At 36.0% G+C, this 26,358-nt stretch overlaps 1 protein-coding gene across 1 annotated transcript; it reads right to left on the bottom strand.

Annotated features, from left to right (window-relative positions):
- Positions 1-124: 124 nt before the first annotated feature.
- Positions 125-26,349, bottom strand: LOC137385990 (acetyl-coenzyme A synthetase, cytoplasmic-like). Its single transcript, XM_068072632.1, has 14 exons — positions 25,981-26,349; positions 24,384-24,475; positions 22,407-22,510; positions 18,353-18,425; positions 16,424-16,499; positions 15,976-16,126; positions 15,619-15,734; positions 10,776-10,968; positions 8,315-8,448; positions 5,286-5,556; positions 4,513-4,638; positions 2,302-2,484; positions 1,052-1,097; positions 125-670 (listed from the first exon to the last, which is right to left on the bottom strand). The coding sequence occupies exons 1-14, from the start codon at positions 26,289-26,291 to the stop codon at positions 474-476; spliced, it is 2,073 nt and encodes a 690-aa protein (XP_067928733.1). The 5' UTR covers positions 26,292-26,349; the 3' UTR covers positions 125-473.
- Between the last annotated feature and the right edge of the window lie 9 nt (positions 26,350-26,358).

Below are 26,358 nucleotides of genomic sequence, written 5' to 3'. Positions count from 1 at the left end.
GCTAGATTTTTGCCATGGTAGGCCTACCAGTTGCATGCTCTGCTGGTAAAAGCTGTATGACGTGCCATGTTATGAAATCAGAAATAAAATTACATAAAACTCAAATTTCTAAACAAACTAGTAAGTTATATTTGCTACACAATTCAGTAACACTGTAACATGCTAGAGGTTACACTGAAATATAAGACAAATGCCCAAATCACTTTTCTGTTATTCTTGACATGTATTATGGAAAACCTATTAAATTTGAAAGACAGTGACAAGAAAATATTGATGACTATAAAAAATATTTTACTGAACAATAAATGAGTTCTACCTGAAAAAATCATAAAAAGCCTCTACAAAAAAAGACTAATATACAATTAAAAACCCAATGACACATTCATCTCATCGGTTTCATCAACCGTGCAAAGGCGTCTAAATTAGAACGTGCTACTTAGATGATACAATGACAAATGGCTAACAAATAACCATCAACAGTCAGGTCGGAGGGAGAAAAGAAGCTCGACCACAGACTCATCAGCCATAGTTGAAATGTCGCCTACATCTTTGTCACCCCTGGCAATCTTGCGTAGAACTCTTCTCATGATCTTACCAGAACGGGTTTTAGGTAAACCAGGCGCATTCTGCATTACATCCGGTTGAGCAAATGGTCCAATCTTTGATCGAACTACAATATATTGCGAGGCACTTGTTTTTTCGAGTAACACAATAACACTGAGGAGGTCGTGATTTCATATTTGTTCAGTAACTGCAATGGTTTTTAAACTAGCAAAAGCGTCACATGACCAAAATTAGATTTCATATTTGACAAAAAGATTATTGATATTTGTTTTGACGACTTACCATAAGTTTATATATTAGATTGCTTAATCAACACACTGACCAACTAAACATTTGCCAGGAAATAATTAAATGAGTAAACTCCTAGCATTATATTAAATATTAACGTAGGTAACAGTCATAAAATAAAAATTCTAAAATATAAAACCATTAGTAAGAGACAAATAGCAAATCAACTTTACGCCGGCTGGTGTAAATCATTATTTACCTGCTGCCTTAAGCTCACTAACCAAAGCATCTGTAAACTCCAACCCCTGAGAAATAAAATAGAGACAAAATAGAAATTGCACTTGCAGATGGTTGGAGACCTGACAATTATTTTAAGCAAAGCGTTCCCATTGCAGCAACTAGTTTTGACCCGCCTTTGTATGCCTCTCACAGCGCATACAAAACTTTCAACAAGAGCAGCCTGGTAAATTAATGGGGCCCAACTATCTACTGCATCACGCTTGAAACTCTCTCTGACTGAATTCCTCATCTTTATTTAAAACAGAGTAGCAGAGATGCAGTACTGTGGATAACAAAAAGGACTTTGAGCACATGTTTCTTATTAATTCTGATACAAGCCACCCCATGCATTCAGCTTGACTATAGTAGACTATAACATTTAATATGATAGAGAAACATCAAACACAGTCAACCAACATAGTAAAAATCAATTCAGATGTAGCAAAGATTCCAAGATACGAGCTGTGATACTAACGCTCTAGTTGAAATGAGACTCTAGCTATGGCTACATCAGCTTTCTTACAGTAAATTGAATCAAGCTCGGAGCAAACTTGTCAACGATGGAAGAAAAGCCTCCATTGTTGAACTAATGCTCATCTCCACATTGGTTAAGCCACATAAATACTATTACCTTGCTCACACGAAGATGAATCTAACACAAAACATTAATTTTAACATTTAATTAACATTATATTTCTCTGGCCACTTCGTCTAACTCATCAATTCAATCGGTGATAGTGTAAGCTACATATGTTCTGCTTTAGCCTCAACATCCACACCAATTAGGTCAGTGCAGATATTATCTCGCTGCATTTTCATATTGAATATGTGTAAATTTTCAGAGCAGAGATTTGTTATTAACAATATCGACCTATTACAATTACTTAAAATAGAAGTTGCGGAGAAATGGTCTATTTTTCTTCCAACATCTGATCAACAGCACAGAAATGGCTTCATCTAAAAGGAAGGCTATAGCTACCCAATCATAGTGATTTTCTCCCTAAACAATTTTGTCAAACCTAATTGCTTCACACCTAACTGGTGTCATAGCTTGATCACCACGAAACCTTGACAAATCTATTGTTTTGGCCCAAACCAATTTCATAACAAGATATTAATGAAGACTTGTCCCTGGGTGAACTAGAAAAAGACCATGACAGAGGCAGCTTATTGATCAATACAAGACCCCTGATCAACCCAGTGATCTCACTAAATACTAGTATAACATACCTCACAGAGAGTAATAAAACAGTAAGTACATTCTCCTTTGATTTCATGAGGATGAGAAACAACAGCTGCCTCAGCTACACTCTGATGCTCTATCAGAGCTGACTCAATCTCAGCAGTGCTCAGCAGGTGTCCACTCACATTTACCATGTCATCGATACGCCCTGTCACCCAAATGTAGCCATCCTACGGACAACCAACACAAGTTTCCTGAATAGAGAAATTGTATTTCTAATTCTCAGCAAGAACTACAGAGTTTATAGTGAAAATATGTCAATATTATTCAGAAACAAATTTCATATTACCTTCCACATTTGCAACATTCTCTTAATAAATTATTGTTATTCTCCATGCTCTATTCCATTAGCTAGCCATGATTGCCAAAAGAAATGCAAAAGAATTCTATAGGATATTTATCGCACTCACTTTATATCACTTATAGCCTTTTGAAGCTAGCATGTATTCACATTCTCAAGTACATAGGCAAGGTTTACTTTAAACACTAATGACAAAGGCTCTATCACATGCCCGCATAGTCTCAATATCAAATGAACAGGTACATGCATTTCAAGGCCAACTATGAAAGGTGGATGAGAAGGAAGCAAGGTCTATTAACAGCTCAATTGTAACAAACATGTCTAGCCGCTAGCTACAAACATGTCTAGCCGCTAGCTACAAACATGTCTAGCCGCTAGCTACAAACATGTCTAGCCGCTAGCTACAAACGCACAAGCAAACACTGCACAGACAGACAACTCTTCAAATGTCATACCGCAATAGTGTTGTCTAATCATCTACAACAATGTCTTGTATTTAACTGCATCAGCTGGTCGATATTTTAAGCAAATTAGTAAACTAGCAACTATATTCCTGTAATGGGTGTTAGATTTACTTCGAAATATACATTTTATGTTTGTAAATAAAACAGCCCACAACTAAAAATTGTAAATGAACTACTGAATATCGGGTGTTGCACGGGTAATAAAAAAGTTTGCACAGAAGATTTATTTCGTTTCCACATATACAACATTTACCATTCTAACTTTTAAATGAAGATGTTTGTTTATTTCTTCTAAGTTTAACTAAGTTTATGCTATACATATTTACAGCATTTTGGGGAAATCTTGGCTTGTATATTTCTTCCAGTACACTGGCAGTTTCGTGCGTCATGAAAGATTGGCAGGTGTAATAAGTATGTCCACAATTATTTCATAGTATGACAATGTGGCCGCGTGGCGTAGTGATTAGCGTGCCTGCATGCAAAGCCATTGTCTGACTTCAATTCCAGTACCAAGCAGTTTTTTCGATTCTAACGCTAGCAAGTGCTGCAAACGTGTGTACATGTATTTTATCAGTATAACTGGACACGACCAACCAACAAACAAACACTTAGATTTATATATAAACATAGATCTTGATAGCTAGACAAATATGGATTTATATATAAACATAGATCTTGATAGCTAGACAAATATGGATTTATATATAAACATAGATCTTGATAGCTAGACAAATATGGATTTATATATAAACATAGATCTTGATAGCTAGACAAATATGGATTTATATATAAACATAGATCTTGATAGCTAGACAAATATGGATTTATATATAAACATAGATCTTGATAGCTAGACAAATATGGAATTATATATAAACATAGATCTTGATAGCTAGACAAATATGGAATTATATATAAACATAGATCTTGATAGCTAGACAAATATGGAATTTGACAGAGAGCCTTCATCAAAGATTTTTTATGGCACATTTCTTAGCTATTATCTTACTTGATGAGATAATAAAATTCATTTCAATACAGCAAAATTTTTTAACATATTCATATTTTAAAACTTTTATTGAAATGAAAGTTTTAATGTTGCTACCATTCCATAAGTATAGTACCTGATATTTAACTTCTGCTGTGAGTGAGGCACACGCAGGGAACCCACCAACTGTATTCTGTACAATGCCATGAATAACCACTAACGGAAGTTGAGTGATTCTGCTGCTCTCACAAGTATAACTAGTACTTGAAACCTAAACACCACTTCATATATTGATAAGCTTAATGTAATGCTATTTCTCGTATTTATGCTACCATTACAATGCAATTCACCTCTGCTCAACATGCGCCCAATTCACGTCTGCTCAAGTACCACATATTACTATAGCTCCAAAAGCCCTTGAAACAACAATGTTATAAGGGCCAACCTCATCCAGCTTAGCACCATCTCCTGTACAATAGTAGCCTGGAAACTTCTTGAAGTATGTTGTCTCATAGCGTTGATGGTCTCCGTACACAGTCCGCATGATACCTGGCCAAGGCTGGGAGAATACCTGCACAATCACAACCCTTGGGCTACATATAGATTCTCGAAAGCAGCATTTCTGCTGACACATAACTTTGACGAATATAAAATGACCAAAACTATTTAGTTTTGAAGGAGTTTGTATGAGTGAAATAGAAACCTATTGATATATTGAGAAAACAGCCTTATAATGCTATAAAATAACACAACCATAGTTTACAATGGCTTTGACGATGTGTAACTACGTTGCTACTGGCAGCCCAAACCTCTTACTGTTCGAACTAATCCCATGTACGCTTACATCATTACTGCACAACTCTTTTTAAATATAAATGATTGGCCATTACAGAAGCGGTTCCCAACCTTAACAAAGAGGTGAAGAAGAGGTAATAGAGCTGCAACAGCATTCAAAAGGTGCTTGACTGAGCTGGATAAATACTCATGACTTAAAATTTAAGTTCATTTAACCTTGTATTTATTGTAGTTTTCCAGTAAAACCTATATGTAAAAACATATTTTAATTCACCGAATTTATTTTCCGCTTAAACTGGAAGTAACTGGAGCTATGTCAAGAGCATACTTTAATGCATACCATAAAGATATACGATACATTCATTAGAAACCTACTAGTACAGTGTTGCAATTGAATATATATAAAATAAATAATTAACTCACTAAATATCCCTCTTGTCCAACTTCGACAGGCTTGCAATTTTCGTCTAATATGGTCGGCTTTATTCCGAAAAATGGAAATGATGCAGATCCGGGCTTCATAGGTGTACAGCCAGGCAAGCTTGTCACAGTGTGCCCACCTGTCTCTGTCTGCCAAAAAGTGTCGACTATAGAGCACCTGCCCTCACCTATCACATCATGGTACCAAACCCAGGCCTCGGGGTTTATTGGCTCTCCCACTGTACCCAAAACCTTCAGGGAACTTCGATCATACCTAAAGCAATGGACAATAGTGATGAGAAAAAGTAACTATACAAAGCTGGCTGCAGGGGTGGCAAAGTTGAATAAAACCAACACATGACAAGATGTTACCCAAAATACTCATGCGTTATTAGCACAGCTCTAGTACTTCATAATCATGCTTCTAGATGTATCAGTGATGACTAAACATTCCCTTTTAATTGCATCTTATGAACATAAAGATCAGAATAGAAGAAATCTGTATTGAAATGTCTGGAAAAATCTTTTGTTCTTGGGTCAGATGAAAGAAGCCACGTATATTACAAAAAAGTCAGAATATTTCCTGAAGATTGACATGAAAAATAGTTACTTGGTATGTTGTTACCATCTAGCCGTGTCCAGATATAATCATCTCACACACTAAAGGAAACCACTAAGCATATCCATATCATATCCTGAATGGTAAGTTGTGGCTATGTGAATAACTCTGACTACCCTCATCCTTTCTTCTACTCTAGATCTACACTTTAACATGACTGGCACACTTACAGTTGTACAGATGCCAACCATTTCTTAACGAAAATAAAACTGACATCAAAAACTCTAGATGAAACCTCAGAGCAATTCCTGTTGAATGAACATAGTGCTGCGAGTAGCCACTATGTTAGATGACCCAACTAAAATGAGCATTAAGTTGAAATGCTGACGGCTCACATTTTAATTGCTGAGTATGCAATACGTACTTATTATAGCAACAAATTGAAACATTGGGCTGATTTTGTATTTTAGCACCGCTAAATAGAACAGATTTGACATGTATGATTATTTTAATATTAAAATAAGATAGATAAACAAAATTCATAGTAAACTTTGTCGACTTCTGAGTTATCGCAATAGCGATATATTATTGACGATAGCAATAGCAATAATATTATGTTAGTGATCATTCTGATAGACGGAGGGAAGCAATAGCCTTAAAGGTTCACTTGCAACAAAATTCACATTACAGTTATTCGATATCAAAAGATTCACCATGTCTTACTTTGTTATGTTGTGGGTGCAAAATATGTGAAAATGTGATTACAAGCTCTTAAAAGCTCAAAAACGATTAGTTAATCGCAGCCATCACAAAACCGCCGTAGATTAGAATCTCTTTCCAAAACGGCTCAAATGGGACGTAATTGTACGAGATGGCTTCCGTTTACACTTTCACGCAACCTCATTCGTCTAAATATTTTCACAAATGTACTTCATGCATTCAATAAAACCATGTCTATTGTTCTTACGCATCTATTTTATTGTCATTGTAATGCTGTCACTTTAGGCACTGATATCTTTTAACCTACTGTGAAAATTCGTTTGATTTTTTAACCCTAGCTCGAAAGAGTATGTATCATTGTCTGATAAACATGACGAGCCTGTTGGTCACCTGTGATAATCGAAAAATGCTGCCGAAATTATCCGCGAAGTATGGATCACATGATCAGATTACGACTAGACGATTAGATCAAGCCGAAACAAAACTGTAAAGTAGCGAGCATCTATATTTGATACGGGGTCTTCAGTAAAACCCGAAGTGTTTGTCATTAACTAGTGCTACGATAAGTTTATATTGAGCTTTTTACTGGCCTTTCAATGCATGTGAGAACATCACGTGACAAGACGATAACCAAATTTCGTGGCTACGTCATCGAAATAAAGAGATTCCAATCTACGGAGGCTTTTTTCGTTTTTGAGCTTTTAAGAGCTTGTAATCACATTTCCACATACATGGCACCTACAACACAACAGAGTAAGACATGGTGAATCTTTTGATACCAAATAACTGTAATGTGAACTTTGTTGCAAGTCAACCTTTAACCTCCTTCGCAATGAGTCCCCAAAGAACTAAATGAAATGATGACCCACCCATAAACATATTAGGGATAAAATATGTTTTCGTGATGAATATCAGGTTATCTTAGACAAAGTCAGCAGGAAAGCAGGCAATAGAAAGCGAAATAATGAATTGCCCAGATCATCAACCTTTTTAGAGTGTTGACGAAATAGTCGATGACAAAACTAGACTGATAAGACGGTACAAATGTCATGACCTGTGTTATAGCTCATTACTAAGCATGCCAAATGATCATAAATTATTTCATGAAGAAATAAATCTTCATTGAAGTGGAGTTGTCTGCACCATGGTGATTAAATAAACTATGTAGACATAGCTGCTACCACTCTTCCTTTAAAGATAAACTTATACAAAATCTTAGTAGATTTTATCAGAAAGTATCGGTATTTTTATATCATTTGAGATTGTTTTTGATGTTTGAGGTGATCTGACAGCCAGGATGTTTCAAGGTTAAAATCGATAAAACTTGATTGTGATTACAACTCCCAGAAAAAAAACTTGCGAAATGACGTGATTAGTCGCTATTGTAGCAATAGTTGCTAAGGGCTAATGCGTTCAAGTAGAAGCATTACGCCTCTCAGCTTTGTCGATCTCTTTGTAATTATAGACGCCATAATCGCACTTTCGCTTGCTCTAAGTCTTTTAACCACGACCAAGTTTTGTCAATTTTAATCTTGAAACATCTTAGCACTCAGATCACCTCAAACATCGAAAAACAATTACAAATGATAGAAAAGCAGCAATAATTTCTGATAAAATTTACTAGAAGTTTTACGCAAGTTCATCTTTAAAAGACTCCCAGAGAACAAACAACTCCCAGAGAACAAACATGCAGAAATCAGCTTATTAATTCTGTCACGTGTTTGGCATCTTAATGAACTGGCGAAAGACTCACTTGGTCACATATGAATCTCCATACTTCATGAGTGACCTAATGGCTGTTGGAGCGGTGTAGAACTTTGACACTTTATACTTTTCAACCACCTGCCATAGTCTGCCAGCGTCCGGATAGAATGGCGTGCCTTCAAACTGCAAGCATAACCGATCACTTCTGTAGTTAAAGAGTAGAGAAAGCATAATATTATTATGCTTTATTAGTTATCTTGAGGTGTTGACTGATGTTCTAAAAAAAGAATCAAGGAGATTGACCCCCTAGAAGCTGAGATATAGACGGCCAAACACAGGTCTACCTAATAAAGAATCAGAGGAAAACCCTTCGAAAATCCCGAAAACTATGACGTATAAAATCGACTTAATGGTCATGTGCCGGAGTTGCGCACCCTTACCGCCGTTACTTATAATGATTGTTTTGGCTACGAGATGTGAAACGCTTCTCGCGATAGTAAATAATTTACATACTAGCTCTGGTTTCTCAGGAAAATCATCCAAACATTGTGTGGTAAAGGCATTTGCCCACAACCCCTCGCCATGATTTTTTAAAGCAGAAGAGCAGATTTTGACTATTGTGCTTCAAATTTTAACTCGATCTCCACGGATATGCTCCCAAGATCACCTGTTCAACGAACGGCGCGTGTATAGTCTATATGCGATATCCGCGATTGCAGTTTGTTTAGAATACGAAATAGGAATGGGACTTTTTGTTGCTTCATCATTTTTCTACTGTGTATCTACTGCAGCATTCAGTTGATTTTCATGATTATCGTCACTATTAACAGACTGGAAGTTCACTACAGCCATAATCTTAAAAAGACTAACTTGACCGTGCTGCTCTTGCTATAAGAAAAGAAAACGATAACTTTTGCTTTGATTTTGCTATTGATCCATTATCTTATCTATGATTATTTTTTATGATTTATATAATATTCATAATGCATATTATACAAAATAATAATATAACTGCGTATAGAATAAATGATGTAACTAATATAATTTGTAGAAAATTCCAAATGATAACCGATATTGATGATTGATTTAATTGATTCTATTTATTAGCTGTAGTTAAAAATCTGAACAACGCTAAAGATGAGTCTGAATAGGGAAGCTAAGTAGGAGAACAACAAAACTGAGCTGAACTAGCAAGATAGCGAAATAATAGATGCGTGTAATTATTTTATGCTAAAACTAATCTACACGTCAGAGGGACTGGTTCGGAATTCTAGGAGCGATGATTGTTAGGCCCAATTTGATTGTTCTATACTTCCAGGGATTAAACCAATTAAAACGCCGTGATTGTTATAGGAGAGCGCATTAGTTGGCTTAATTGACCAATGACACACAAGTCGATTTCATACGTCATATATTGATGATTACCAAAACACTTTTGTTTTTTGGTAGACCTGTGTTTGGCTGGCTATATCTCAGCTTCTGGTTGGTCAATCTCCTTGATTCTTTTTTTAGAACATCAGTCAACACCTCAAGATGAATAATAAAGCATAATAATATTATGCTTTCTCTATTCTTTAAATAAGACACATTATAATTCTCACTTGCAATAGCACAAGATGTATTAAAACTAAAATAATAGCAAATGACAAAAAATCTCCATATAGTAACAATTGTCGTTATTAACTATTCTGATGAACTACTTCCTGTTACTGAGAATATTATTTTGAAAGTATTATTTGCTGACAGGAAGAGACAATGCGATTCTTTTTGTTTATAAAAATTTTGTTTAGGGAGGCGCTACTTTCAAATTTATTTTGTTTATTTTGTTTATTTATGTTTTGTGACCTGGAAAAAGAAATTTGCAAATCGCAACAATTTTCTAGTTTTCCTAAAAATAGTATGCTAAAAACAAAATAACTACTTCATATTTTTGTCATTAACAAGTCTAACTTACAGTTCTGATAACTTGGCCTTGTATAAGGCAATGTACAAGCACTTCAGACATTTGCCAAGACTGACTATCTCTCGATGAACTCACTAGATAGTCTCAGGAGATAGTATAACGATATGAGCAATAATAGTCTCTGCTCAGGCCAAATGACACTATAAACGAACTTAAGAAACAATAAAATAACATCAGATTTGTTTAAATCAAATGAATCTGAAGCAATCTGCTTACTAAGGTGTATACAAATTTTAGAATCCCATATGCAACCGGTATAAAAGATAGTTTAATATATTGTCAAAGTTTAGAGCAACTAGACTCGAGTTTGACAGGTTTAAATGCTACAAAAGTCAGAACTAACCAGTATTACAGACAGCTAGGAAAAGTAAGTGTAAACAAATTGTAGACCGCTGGTTGCCATCCCTTCAACTACGGTAAGTGAAACTCGCAGGAGACAGAAGTCTAGAACATTCCACACATTCTGTTGTAACCTCTACAATTATTCAACAAACATGTCTCAGCCATCACCATAACGTGTGTGAATGTTTACAAGTAGGCAACTTACAATAACACTGGTGCTGCCATTAAGCAGGGGCCCATAGCAGACGTAAGTGTGGCCTGTGATCCAGCCGACGTCTGCTGTACACCAGTAGATATCATGCTGTTGGTAGTCAAATACGTACTTGAAGGTGGTGGCAGCATATAGCATGTACCCTCCAGTCGTATGAAGCACTCCCTTTGGCTTACCCGTCGAACCACTAAAACACGTGAATGCAATGAAGAACCGCGACCGCCTGCAACGGTGGAGGTTTAGACTGAGTATCGCAGATTACTTAATCTTGGTCATATGCATCAGCCAAGACTAACTAGTTACTCATATATTCTCACAGTAGTATAGCGCGATGGCTATTAGATGTTGGTCAGCACGAGCACAGGAAGGACTGCCTTACCAGAAACCAGCTAGGAACTATTGGAGTATCATGTGTCAAACCGTTTAAGACAATCCTATCAATTTCGTTGACAATGATAGAGAATAATGCAGAAACAGTTTGAAAAGCGAGATCATTCTCTAAACAGTGGTCCATGACTACCACAATGGGAAGTTTGGAAGGTTGACGAATTCTAGAATAATCTATATTGCACTCTAGTGACCTATATAAACCTACAAATTCATAGTAATAAGCATTGGATGACACTAATTTTTTCAAATATACAGACTATGCAGGGATATCTCTTCAATGATTGGTTTCACAGTAGACACGAGAATAAAGAGTTAAATTAATTAGATGCAATGCCTACAACCAACTGAGGGAGCTAATTTGTTGATAGAATGAACTAAGTGAGTTAGAGCAGTGATAACCCAGCGTATCAATACAGATTGTACCTAACCAGCATAATGCCTGGTTTTTATAACTTCGAAAAACATCGACATATTCATTGTCATGTGATGTCATGCTACCAAGGTATAAGTTTCTGCAATGATTATGAATGCTACGGTTCACGCAACTGTTGGGCATTTGCTGAAATTAAACAAGTATGTATCATCATCCGTGCCAGATAATGTTCTATCTTCTTCCATATTGAATAAGCTATGGTTATGGATTCAACCAAGTTTTGTGGCAATGTTAACAATTATTGATGAAAAATTATGGATGGTAAAAAGGTACGACTGGCACAACAGTCCAAATTGCTGCAACCAGAAAAAAAGGTTTCATAATTACGCTTCAATGCGGTGATGTTCCTATGAGCTATGAGAACTTTTTAATACGTGTAAAAGCAAGGCCTGATGTACCTTTTAAGTTAGATATAATACTTGTTGCTCAAAAAAGGTTTGCACGCATACTCTAAAAAATGGTTCAGTCTATCAACTGGATAGTGCTCTTTGAACAGACTTTTACAGAGAGAGAGAGAGAGATCACAGCAATAATTTAAGTATATGTTAAACATGCTGAAATTACATGAAGAAAAAGTGTAAAGAGAAGGATCAGGAAGACTGATTGTGAAAAAATCTAGTCTTGATTGAATGTTAGCGTGTGTTCCTGAGTGCTGATCAGTTCACGATAACGTGCCAACAACGTACAACCATAATAGAAAACTTACAGATGCCCATGTTCCGTAACCATTAGAAACATAACACTCACTTTGTTTACTGCAGACATGGTACCATCTAAACAAATTGCAGAGTGACCTTGATTAATAAAGCTGAAATAACTTTTTGGCAAACAAGCAAATTTCCTTGAAAATGAATTACAACTTAAAGTAAAAATAAACGCGGTTCAACCTTCATTTTCAAATGTCGTAGATCCCAAACAAATCAGAGCTCGAACAGGAAGTTTGGGATTTATATATATATATTCATACACAGTTATAGTATTACTAAAATGCTAAATAAAGAGAGCTTTACAATAAAAATAGAATTTCGGTGGAGTACAATAATAATAATATGAATAGCTGTCACCTGACGAGGGCGGGTACCCGAAACAGATTTCTAGTGACTTCCGGCTAGGTATTATTTCCTCCTACCCTTATTATTATTATTATTATTATATATATATACACATGTAGTTTTTTAGTTAATGGTAGCAGAGTTCAACACTCGCTTAGCAACTCTATATTAACATAGCCATCTATCTTTGAACATATTACATATTGTTACATATTAAAACTAGAGAGACAAGAGTATATTTGATATGTGACATAATCCATACCATAACGCAGTTGTATCTCAGAACAAATTTTTGTTCAAATATTTCAAGTTTCATTAATGCATTCGTGCTTGACAATGATCAAATAAAATTTACGTCTTGTCAAAGTTAAATTGGTAAGAAGTAATTTCTTTCTTCAGGAACAAACAGAATGCGCAAGTGTTCGTTAAAAATAATATCTGTTACGATGGCTAACTCCAGACCATTTCGACTGTAAACTTTAATGGCTCATCCTGAGCAGCTACCAAGACGCTGGTTATTTTCATTGGTGACTGACAAAGTGAAATATGATCCATGAAATTGGATGCTTATATCTGTCAATCAATTTAGATTTTGGAGTTAAAATCTGATTCAAATGACTAGCCATCTTGTAAATTGCCTTTCAATGCCCCGTATCTAGCAGTATTATAGGGCTCGTAGATAGCTACTGTAAATTAGTTTTGCACTATGATGAATATAATCAAGTTACAGTCTCAGTCATATATTCTATTCTTGGTTATTAGTTATCCTGTCTCTCATCTTATACGTAGTTAAGAGAGAAATAACCTGCTTAATATTAATAAATATATACACAGTTGACTATTATATGTAGAGGTGTTGGGAAGTCAAGGTTTGACTACTGCATGTACAGGTGATAGGAAGTCAAGGTTTGAATACTATATGTAGAGGTGATGGGAAGTCAAGGTTTGACTACTATATGTAGAGGTGATAGGAAGTCAAGGTTTGACTACTATATGTAGCGGTGATGGGAAGTCAAGGTTTGACTACTATATGTAGAGGTGATAGGAAGTCAAGGTTTGACTACTATATGTAGAGGTGATGGGAAGTCAAGATTTGACTACTATATGTAGAGGTGATGGGAAGTCAAGGTTTGACTACTATATGTAGAGATGATGGAGAGTCAAGGTTTGACTACTATATGTACAAGTGATGGGAAGTCAAGGTTTGACTACTATATGTAGAGATGATGGAGAGTCAAGGTTTGACTACTATATGTACAGGTGATAGGAAGTCAAGGTTTGACTACTATATGTAGAGGTGATAGGAAGTCAAGGTTTGACTACGATATGTAGAGGTGATAGGAAGTCAAGGTTTGACTACAATATGTAGAGGTGATGGGAAGTCAAGGTTAGACTACTATATGTAGAGGTGATGAGAAGTCAAGATTTGACTACTATATGTAGAGGTGATGGGAAGTACTTTCTAAAGTCTCAACGTTAGTTGAAGCTGAAAATTGTTCTCGACAAGCTTGAGTTACACAGTTTCAATTCTCATCAACCAATAGATCAATTCTGATCAACCAATAGATCAATTCTGATCAACCAATAGATCAATTCTGATCAACCAATAGATCAATTGGCTTACAACTACACATGCAGACCTTAGCTAACTAAATTAGGAATTATTCAATAATTTACCGCCTAATTGAATTGAGAATTGATTTTATGAATGGTTACAAATCTCAGGATGCTTCTGTACAATCCAAGTCTGAAAATTATCATTCCCCTCTGCGAGAAAGCCTCAAGAGGTTATGTTTCAATTGAGACTGAGTGATGTCATTCTTTCACTAAACCAGTTTGTTGCCCGAATTAAGATTTGCGTCAGTCAAGAATATTGTCAACATTACATTTGTTAGTGAGACAAGATAACGCCAAATAGATTACAGCACATCTCAAAATGAGCTTACAGAGAGATCAAACTGGATACTGGGCAGTAAAACTTGTTGAAATAAGAAAATCAATATACTATAAAACCTCTATTTGCATGCCAAAAGGCTGTATTTTTCAACCCTTCTCAGATAGCGGTTTTCTACTAGAGATGACATTCAGACATAGTGTAGCGTTTTATTTTTGCAACTAGCTCATTAGAATTTTGGGAAGATAAATTTAACCCTTTTTTACGAGTGAAGCGATGCTAATGTCGCCTGTATTCTGCACTCTCCTTCAGGCAGAGTGACATTAATGCCATTGGTTTCAGCATTTTTGCTAAACCGTTTTTCACATTTGTCGAAGTATCAGACTGAATTAAACAGAGAACTACTTTGTGTAAAACATATTAGATGAACACAGTTATTACTTATTTTGATGGTGTTGTTTCCAAAGTCATATGGAAAAACCCAAAAAGCTTTGGTTGAAGTTAAAAAATGGATTTCAATACGCCGGAACAATGTACGGTGTTCCTGATGAGTACTTTCATTGTTCATCAGAACATTTAAAAGTCTTCATATCAGGTTGTAAACCAACCTAAGAATGAATCTGAATACAACGGATCAAATTTAGACCTTAATGATTTCAAATCAGAGTGTAGCTCTGGTAATTACGATGATCGAAGTTTTCAGGCGCACATCACTAAAACTATAGCAACCCCTACAGAAACAACTAAAGAATTATTTGCGATTGATTTAGCCGAGTCATTATTAGTACTACTTTGTAGACAATTTTCTACTGATCGTTTTCTATTATGGGTTCGTACAGATCAAAGAATGCCAAAGTGGCGGTCTAATAGAGGTGGCGGTCTAATAGAGGTGGTGGTCTAATAGAGGTGGCATCTAATAAAGGTGGCGGTCTAATAGAGGTGGTGGTCTAATAGAGGTGGCGGTTTAATAGAAGTGGCGGTCAAATGTAGGGGGGCATTCAAATAAAGGTGGCTCTCAAATAGAGGTTTTACAGTGCGCACATGATACAGACAAGTGGTTGGATGTACCTGGTGTAAAGCATAAAAAGAGGGTCTTCAACGTCCATCCATTCGCATTCACAGTCTTCACTGGCAGAGGCCATTGCTGTGTGCCACCAGATGTCTCTCCCCTCTGTCCAATTCACCTATGAAATACAGCAACAAGAATAAACTTGCTTTGTAATTTAAGATTAAAACGACAAACAAGAATTTGTCAAACATGAGTCACGACAAAAGCATCGAGAAAGACATCTAACTTGGCCATAATTACATCTAAAACACGGTTTATACTAGAACCCATACAAACACACCATCAACAACCTTAGCTGGCCATGTTTCAGTCACACCCTTAAGCAATCTTCTAATGAAATGGTTTATAATACTAACTTTGAGATGCTGGCAGGGTCGAACACCCGGCTCTGACGTTGCTTCATCTATACAGTCACCACCATCGTTTACAACGGTTCCATTTCTTACAGGAGTTTCTTCTGTAGCACTAAGATGCTTCGCAACCAGACATGTGGTTATCTGCTGCCCCCTAAACAGAGGAAATACATGATTGTCTTTTGATATTAAAAAAGAAACAGTACGCCGTTATTTGCTACCCTTATAAAGAGGATATTACATGCTCACATTAGAAATTTATAATACTCATTCTTGAAGCAGCATGCATATGCTCACAACTGTCTGCAGATGGTTACAACAGTATGAACATGCTTACAGGTTGTAACGGCATGAACAAACTGACAGCAGTATGCATATGGTATGCTTACAACAGGTTGCTCACAAAAGCCTTCAGCTAAAGATGAATTAGGGAGAGTAACTGAATTCTTACTTGCCAGCACAGATCTCCATGGCCTTGTCACTTATCTCCTTCAGGTTCACAAGCTTTGTTCCTCTCCAGGATCCATCTGAAACGAACAAAAGTGATTGACAATCCAGTATCACATTTGTGGTGATATAGACATGTGACATGATTTTTGGGCCTATGTAAATGTTGGAGCCATTTATGATGGAGTCTAAGTTTATGCATTAATTAGATGTACAAAAAATATGAGACTCGAACTAAAAAAGGAGATCAATAATTAAAACAAGCTGTCATATAGATCTTGTAAGTTTTGGGTAAAGCTTGATAATAGAATATATTGGGAGAATACATAAATATTAAAAAGGTTTCCATAAACAAGAATTGCCATCACTGTTCATTAGTTACAAACTTCTACTAGCTTGACTAACCAATAATTAATAAATTTAAAGTAAAAATAATCGATTTCTTTTGAAGTATCATGGTTGTGGTAGTTTAAACATTAAATTTATGAAGCTCAATAAACTCACACATGCATTTTAAGCCCCACTGACCAATAACTCATAGAAAGCAGCCATAGAGGAAACAAAATTGAATTAGAAGCGAACCTCCACAAACACAGTTAATTCGTTTTCAGTTCTGCTTCCTATGTTAAAACTGTTGCATGTTTGAGCAAGTATTACCATAAAAATAAACTGTAATTAATTTAATATGGCCCACAGCCTAAAACTTATGATAACTTCTTAGTAACTGTTTCAAATAATTACACATATCATTAAAACAACTGCATTATATAAAACTATTAGCGGAATGCCCGGTGTTGTACGAGTATTAAAAACAGCTTATAAACAGTGGCAGGTAATGTAGTTCCCTGTTACTTGCCATTAGCCTGGCACATTGCCAATGGCTAATTTGAGCAAGCTAGTATCCGTATTGCTAAAATTACTGATAAAAGCCTTAAGAGCAAGTTTTCATGAGAGCAAGCTTTAGTGACATCGTGCCGTAACGTAATGCAGTGTCGCTTAGTTTATTTTAACCTAGATAACCACTCATATTGCCCAATGAACTCGAGGCATGTCGCGTAGCTCAATTGGTTAGCTTATTGCTTGGCGAAAGGGAGGTTCCGAGATAAAACCTTCTGCGATACAAATTCTTCATTCCAAGATTTTAATAGCTATAGCTGGACAGATCGAATTACAGACGGACAGATTACAACGTAATAAATTACATAAATAAGACCAAATATAACAATATTAAGCGATAAGAAGAGATTATTACTGTCACTAGGCCTTCATGTTAAAGACAGGCAAATTGACATGTAGCCTTAACGATACATGATATGGATGCTGCAAAGAGAGCAGGGGGGGGAGGGGGGGCAATAGAGAGAGGTGATTATAGATAAATGTGTAAACGTGGCAATAAATAAGGGGCAATAAGTTCCTGATTAACACATTAAGACATGAGACCAGGGTAAACTTAGGTTATCCCGCTACCAGATTTTCGCAAGAAGGCTAGAACATATCACGAAATACTAACACTGATATTGTTATAATTTTTTAAGTTTAGATCTTGGATAATTATTGGATAAGTGAAAAAAGACAGAACACTGGCATTACTTAGTCTCTGTGTCAATGTCATTTGTTCAACCAAGATGTCACGACTGAAGGGTACAAGGAACTAAAAGCTTTTCATATTTGATCATGTAAGTTTAGGTGTACAGAGAGAGACCTCCAAACACTTCAATGGCTGCTGATTTATACAGCAAGTTAAGCTTGAATTTTAAATAGCAGGCTTTATGAATACAAGAAGCACCCTTATTCAGTTCAAAGTCAGTGACAACATGCGGTAACATTTACGCGATTGCACAAAATATCTGAGAATTTAAGGTTGTTGTATCCTGATTTCTGGGAAACCAAAAAGAGTGTAATACTGACCAGACTTATGCTAGTCATAACTTGCCTGCAGTAACCAAGATGCTTACTTCTCCATCCTGCATCCTTTCCGCTAGACTCTCAGCTGAAAAGCCAGCAAACTAAAAAGACAGATTTGCCATTGCTTGTGAAATTATTCACCATCAATCAGAGCTCATGTATATGCTATTCACCATCTATCAGAGCTCATGCATATGCTATTCACCATCTATCAGAGCTCATGTATATGCTATTCACCATCTATCAGAGCTCATGTATATGCTATTCACCATCAATCAGAGCTCATGTATATGCTATTCACCATCTATCAGAGCTCATGCATATGCTATTCACCATCAATCAGAGCTCATGTATATGCTATTCACCATCTATCAGAGCTCATGTATATGCTATTCACCATCTATCAGAGCTCATGTATATGCTATTCACCATCTATCAGAGCTCATGTATATGCTATTCACCATCAATCAGAGCTCATGTATATGCTATTCACCATCTATCAGAGCTCATGCATATGCTATTCACCATCAATCAGAGCTCATGTATATGCTATTCACCATCTATCAGAGCTCATGTATATGCTATTCACCATCAATCAGAGCTCATGTATATGCTATTCACCATCAATCAGAGCTCATGTATATGCTATTCACCATCAATCAGAGCTCATGCATATGCTATTCACCATCAATCAGAGCTCATGCATATGCTTTTCACCATCTATCAGAGCTCATGCATATGCTATTCACCATCTATCAGAGCTCATGTATATGCTATTCACCATCAATCAGAGCTCATGCATATGCTATTCACCATCTATCAGAGCTCATGCATATGCTTTTCACCATCTATCAGAGCTCATGCATATGCTATTCACCATCTATCAGAGCTCATGCATATGCTATTCACCATCTATCAGAGCTCATGTATATGCTATTCACCATCAATCAGAGCTCATGTATATGCTATTCACCATCTATCAGAGCTCATGCATATGCTTTTCACCATCTATCAGAGCTCATGTATATGCTATTCACCATCTATCAGAGCTCATGTATATGCTATTCACCATCTATCAGAGCTCATGCATATGCTATTCACCATCTATCAGAGCTCATGCATATGCTATTCACCATCTATCAGAGCTCATGTATATGCTATTCACCATCTATCAGAGCTCATGTATATGCTTTTCACCATCAATCAGAGCTCATGCATATGCTTTTCACCATCTATCAGAGCTCATGCATATGCTATTCACCATCTATCAGAGCTCATGCATATGCTATTCACCATCTATCAGAGCTCACGTATATGCTTTTCACCATCAATCAGAGCTCATGCATATGCTATTCACCATCTATCAGAGCTCACGTATATGCTTTTCACCATCTATCAGAGCTCATGCATATGCTTTTCACCATCAATCAGAGCTCATGCATATGCTATTCACCATCTATCAGAGCTCACGTATATGCTTTTCACCATCAATCAGAGCTCATGCATATGCTATTCACCATCTATCAGAGCTCACGTATATGCTTTTCACCATCAATCAGAGCTCATGCATATGCTTTTCACCATCAATCAGAGCTCATGCATATGCTATTCACCATCTATCAGAGCTCATGTATATGCTATTCACCATCTATCAGAGCTCATGTATATGCTTTTCACCATCTATCAGAGCTCATGTATATGCTTTTCACCATCTATCAGAGCTCATGCATATGCTATTCACCATCAATCAGAGCTCATGCATATGCTATTCACCATCTATCAGAGCTCATGTATATGCTATTCACCATCAATCAGAGCTCATGTATATGCTTTTCACCATCAATCAGAGCTCATGTATATGCTTTTCACCATCAATCAGAGCTCATGTATATGCTATTCACCATCAATCAGAGCTCATGTATATGCTTTTCACCATCTATCAGAGCTCATGCATATGCTATTCACCATCAATCAGAGCTCATGTATATGCTATTCACCATCTATCAGAGCTCATGCATATGCTTTTCACCATCTATCAGAGCTCATGCATATGCTATTCACCATCAATCAGAGCTCATGTATATGCTATTCACCATCAATCAGAGCTCATGCATATGCTATTCACCATCTATCAGAGCTCATGTATATGCTATTCACCATCTATCAGAGCTCATGTATATGCTATTCACCATCAATCAGAGCTCATGCATATGCTTTTCACCATCAATCAGAGCTCATGCATATGCTATTCACCATCAATCAGAGCTCATGCATATGCTATTCACCATCAATCAGAGCTCATGTATATGCTATTCACCATCTATCAGAGCTCATGTATATGCTATTCACCATCTATCAGAGCTCATGTATATGCTTTTCACCATCAATCAGAGCTCATGCATATGCTATTCACCATCAATCAGAGCTCATGCATATGCTATTCACCATCAATCAGAGCTCATGTATATGCTTTTCACCATCTATCAGAGCTCATGCATATGCTATTCACCATCTATCAGAGCTCATGCATATGCTATTCACCATCTATCAGAGCTCATGCATATGCTATTCACCATCAATCAGAGCTCATGCATATGCTATTCACCATCAATCAGAGCTCATGTATATGCTTTTCACCATCTATCAGAGCTCATGCATATGCTATTCACCATCAATCAGAGCTCATGTATATGCTTTTCACCATCTATCAGAGCTCATGCATATGCTATTCACCATCTATCAGAGCTCATGTATATGCTTTTCACCATCTATCAGAGCTCATGCATATGCTATTCACCATCTATCAGAGCTCATGTATATGCTTTCCACCATCTATCAGAGCTCATGCATATGCTATTCACCATCAATCAGAGCTCATGTATATGCTATTCACCATCAATCAGAGCTCATGTATATGCTATTCACCATCTATCAGAGCTCATGTATATGCTATTCACCATCAATCAGAGCTCATGCATATGCTATTCACCATCAATCAGAGCTCATGTATATGCTTTTCACCATCTATCAGAGCTCATGCATATGCTATTCACCATCAATCAGAGCTCATGCATATGCTATTCACCATCTATCAGAGCTCATGTATATGCTATTCACCATCAATCAGAGCTCATGCATATGCTTTTCACCATCTATCAGAGCTCATGCATATGCTATTCACCATCAATCAGAGCTCATGCATATGCTATTCACCATCTATCAGAGCTCATGTATATGCTATTCACCATCAATCAGAGCTCATGTATATGCTATTCACCATCAATCAGAGCTCATGCATATGCTTTTCACCATCTATCAGAGCTCACGTATATGCTTTTCACCATCAATCAGAGCTCATGTATATGCTATTCACCATCTATCAGAGCTCATGTATATGCTATTCACCATCAATCAGAGCTCATGCATATGCTATTCACCATCTATCAGAGCTCACGTATATGCTTTTCACCATCAATCAGAGCTCATGTATATGCTTTTACAAATATCCAAGTACAACACTACGCCTCATTACCATGTAGCTTTACAAATTGAATTTTTTTAGCAACGGTAGAGTTTTTGTTTGCATTTTTCTGCGGACATTTCAAAACAGTAGTTAGAGTAATATTTAGAGCAATAATTGTTGTTTATATAATCAGTAGAAATTATGCTGGGTATAGTATTCAAAAAATACACTTGAAAAGTCATATAAATTTTTTTTTACATTACTTCCAGCTCTCAGCAAATATGGATTTATAAACACATTTTTTATTCGGAGCAGTCTATCATGTCATGAACTGTCAAGGACAACATTTAAAAACAGACAACAAAATAATTATAAAAACTATAACACTAAGATATTTTGAACTAGCAATATCATAACTATACTTTAGCCTAAGCATAGGCTACTACCATGAATATTTTGAAGCAAGCTATTTTTAAATTTCTGAATTTTCATAAAAATTGTAACCACCCTTCTAAAAATGAAAAAATAATCAAAATGTAACCAAAAGGTTTTTTTTATAAGTGAGCTTTAGCAAAGCATAACAGAGTGTTATTATTAAAACCAGAAAAGAGAGGCTTACCACTATGGAATGCATAGCCCCTATCCTTGCACATGCCAGTAATGCAACAGACAGCTCCACTATCATAGGCATGTATATTGCCACTCTGTCACCCTTCTTCACACCTACAGTATACATACAAGCAAATGCATACTACTATGTTCAACACGGAATTGTCTGCCTATGAGTGTTAAGATAGAGCTGAAACGCTAGATATTTAATGAGCTGCCTAGCAACAGGAAAACAAACTACCTCAGACTAGCCATGAAAGGACGTATTTGAAAATGATGTAAAGAAACTGTACTTATGCAGTTTAAGGTCATACAACACTCACTCGCAGATGTAATATATACAGTTGTTTTGAGTGGTATCACACATAAGATCTCTCAATTACTGATGTTAAAAACGCTGACATGCATCTTACAAAGCAGTCTCTTTAATAGATACTTCTTTACAACAAATTAAGTTTACTATCTAAAATCATATCCAGGAATGATCCCCAAGAGACAAAATTTAAATAAATACCCATAATCCTATGTGTGTGTTTACTTTTCAGCTATTACTCTCACTTATATCTTATTTTATATCTTATATCACTATCACTTGAGTCTCTTCAGTAAGTTACACTACTTCTACCACTAGTCTAATCGAGTGAATATAAAAGGCCATCATAAACCGATTAAAACACAATAAAAGGAATTTGTATGGAACATCAAGAGTCTTTAAAACGCACAAGAAAGCATCTGCGAACATATTCCTACAGTCCCAAATAGCTTGGCATTTCCTACATACAGTAGACAGTGCTACAACGTAAGTAATCCGTTCCAGGAACGTTTACGTTGTAAGGAATTTACGTTATAAGAACAGTAAAATACATGTACCGATAAATTGCCTAATCCGTTCCAAGGTCTTTCCAAACTCACCCCTTTTGCCATACTAAAAGGTAAAACTTGACGTAACTCTTTCAATTTGTAGGCTGTACCATAACTGCAGTACTATTGGTTTGCATTGACAACTTTTCTCTTTTTTTCTTATCAATCTCACAGGTTTTATAGTTGATGTGGTGTGATATGGTTTTATAGTTGATGTATTAGGTTGATGGGACTGCACATTTTTAATGTTCATTTAAAACGATTTGCTAATTTTTTCTAAGCAGCAATGTCCATTCTGCCAAGTAAAACTAATAACAAATATTCCTACATACATCTACAATAAGGCAAAACAACAAAATCTTTTAACTATAAAAAGATTTATAGTTTTATAGTTCTATTAAAAAGGTTCTACCTGTTCATCTCCTATTTGTATCCAGGGGTCAAGATTAGGATAAAAGATCACTTTTGACGATACTACAACTCGTGACATTCAGATTGGTAAACCGACGCTGTAACACCTGCACCAATCAATCGCCTCTAAGTATTTATGAGCAATTGCGTAGCTATCCTATTCTCTGTTTTGTCGACACATTTGACGATTTATTACGACGAACTAGAATGCCGCGAAAGTTATATATAATAAATATAACGCTACACTCAAGTCATTTTTTATCCCGCCAGTGTGGCGAGATAAACTAACATTCAAATCGATTTTGAAAACTCGTAGGTTTTGTAGTGTTTTAATTTCACTGACAATCAGAAGTAAAACAGTGCAGAGTTTGCATATTGAGTCCTCAATCGATAATAACATAGCCATTAACAGCAAGAGTGCTCGAAAGACAACTCCGTAAGGTATGTAAAAAGGGATCGATCAATGTCTAAAAACAAAAAGACGAACTTTTTTTCAAAAGCAAAAAAAGTTGTGGTGTTTTGAAAACATTAGTAAAAACCTAAATATGCAGCAAGTTGAATAAAAAGAAAGCTTAGCTATGTAATTGCTCAATCTCACTAGCTAGTTATCCAAACCGTCACACAAATGTTGATGACAATAAGTTCATATACAGTGCGATAAAAAATCGTCTTGTTAAGTACTATACTTGTCATGTTATAAACAATATCAACATACCATTAGCCTTTAACACATTAGCAAACTTGCAGACCTTACGGAGAAGCTCAGCATAGCTGATCTGGCCAGCATCACCTGGGTAGTTACCTTCCCTGAAATTAGGTTTGTATACAGTATCACTACAGTGACCTTGGAAGCACCGTTGACCAAATCAAGGTGACAGAGTCCGAAGTCTTAGGAATGCATATGGCTATGGTTCAGGGTCATTAACAGGCTAACTAGGATGCAACTATGTAATCAACTGGTTATCTAGCAGCGAAATGAGACAGAAAGAGATAAACATTTGCAGCGTCATTCACGAAGGTTGCACTAGCTCAGTACTTGAACAAGGCCATTTGCATGTATATAACTGACTTACACGCACATACTACTGCAAGTGTTAGTTTCGTTAGTAAATATTAAGAGCTCAGTTATAGAGCAGTAAACCAGGCAGAAACCGGTAATGCACAACTGGCTGCTGAGATTAGTGTTAATAGTATGATTGTAGTATAGTTAATATCTGGAAGAATTTCATACATTCTGCGAGCATTAATAAATCGGTAGGTGTTACAAGAATGGAGTTATATTCTCATGCACCACCATTCTCTTTTTCATTATTAAGCTTTGAGGTAGCAGGTAATAAGGATAACATGATAACAATTTCCATAGAACCAATACATGCAGTTCACTCATCTCATACCACTTAGCAGTAAGTGGTATGAGATGAGTGAACCCAAAGGGCAATAGCCTATAAACTACTACAAACTACGCATGATTAACGAGAGTGTCCATGTTCATAGAATTAGGGTATAAAGATATACGATTAATGCATTAACAAAGATTTGGAGATGTATTATCGCTCCATACTTGCTGTTAAGTCAACTAATCACCAAAACTATGAACATTTTAATAAAATGCTAAATTGCTATTTTAGCAAAGGTTGTTAGAATGCAAATAAAAGCCTCCGGTTGTGTGTGATATACAACGGATCATGTAATTATCTTATATCAGCTTTCCAACAAAATAGATATTCTGAATATATACATTTAAAATTACTAACTAAATTACATAGGTCTCAAAAACATTTCATTTCAATCATGGGCAAATAATAAATGCCTTTATTGAAAAGTCATATCGTAAAAACATGGGTAAAATCTGTTTATGACAAATAATTCTAACAAAGTAAGTACACAAAACGCTATCCGTAAATTACATATGCAGCAATATTTGTCATTCAACAGTCTTTTAATTGCAGTTTATTAAGTAACAATTTTGGAAGTTGTAAAAGGAAATAAACGCTTTTTATGTATATCTTTGTTTACAAGCATCGCAATGCTAGCTGTGACTGACGTACCTTATTGATTAAAACAATCATACGATACCAATGTATAGAAATTACACTAAAAATAATTAAAAGCAGGCTTCTATATATACATTATATATACATAAGATATTCTATACTACTTATAAAACTCGGCTCCTATTTAATAGTCCAACCCGAATTTTGTCCAAATTATGCAGCAAAACAAAAGCTGCACAATTTTACCTCAAAATTGTTTGCAGTCGTACATTATTACAAAACAGTTAACGACAAACTCCCATTCAATTAACAACTTACCAATAAAATGCGACCTTTTCACCATTTCCTTGCTGCACATGACGGTCTAACGAATTGAAGCATATGTTTGTCACCGCTCCTTGCATCCATTTAATGTAGATTGGTCCATTATTAACATCAAAATTGAAATCAAGAAATTTGCCTTGAGGTTGAGATTTGAAGTAAAACTGCTGAGCTATATCTTTCCAAAATCCTTCTGGATCAGAAATCGAACGCTCATACATCTCTTTATATTGTTCCATTGAACGAACGTGTGATTCATTTTTAATATTGTCGTCAGGAAAATATGTTTTATGGAGTCTATCATCCATGTTATTTTGCAACAGTTATTAACGGATAAAAGAAACGAGAAAAAACCGTTTGCAACAATCCCGGTGT

The sequence above is a fragment of the Watersipora subatra genome, chromosome 1, assembly GCF_963576615.1.
Source record: "Watersipora subatra chromosome 1, tzWatSuba1.1, whole genome shotgun sequence".
Taxonomy (NCBI): domain Eukaryota; kingdom Metazoa; phylum Bryozoa; class Gymnolaemata; order Cheilostomatida; family Watersiporidae; genus Watersipora; species Watersipora subatra.
This window is presented reverse-complemented; position numbering and strand designations above follow the sequence as displayed.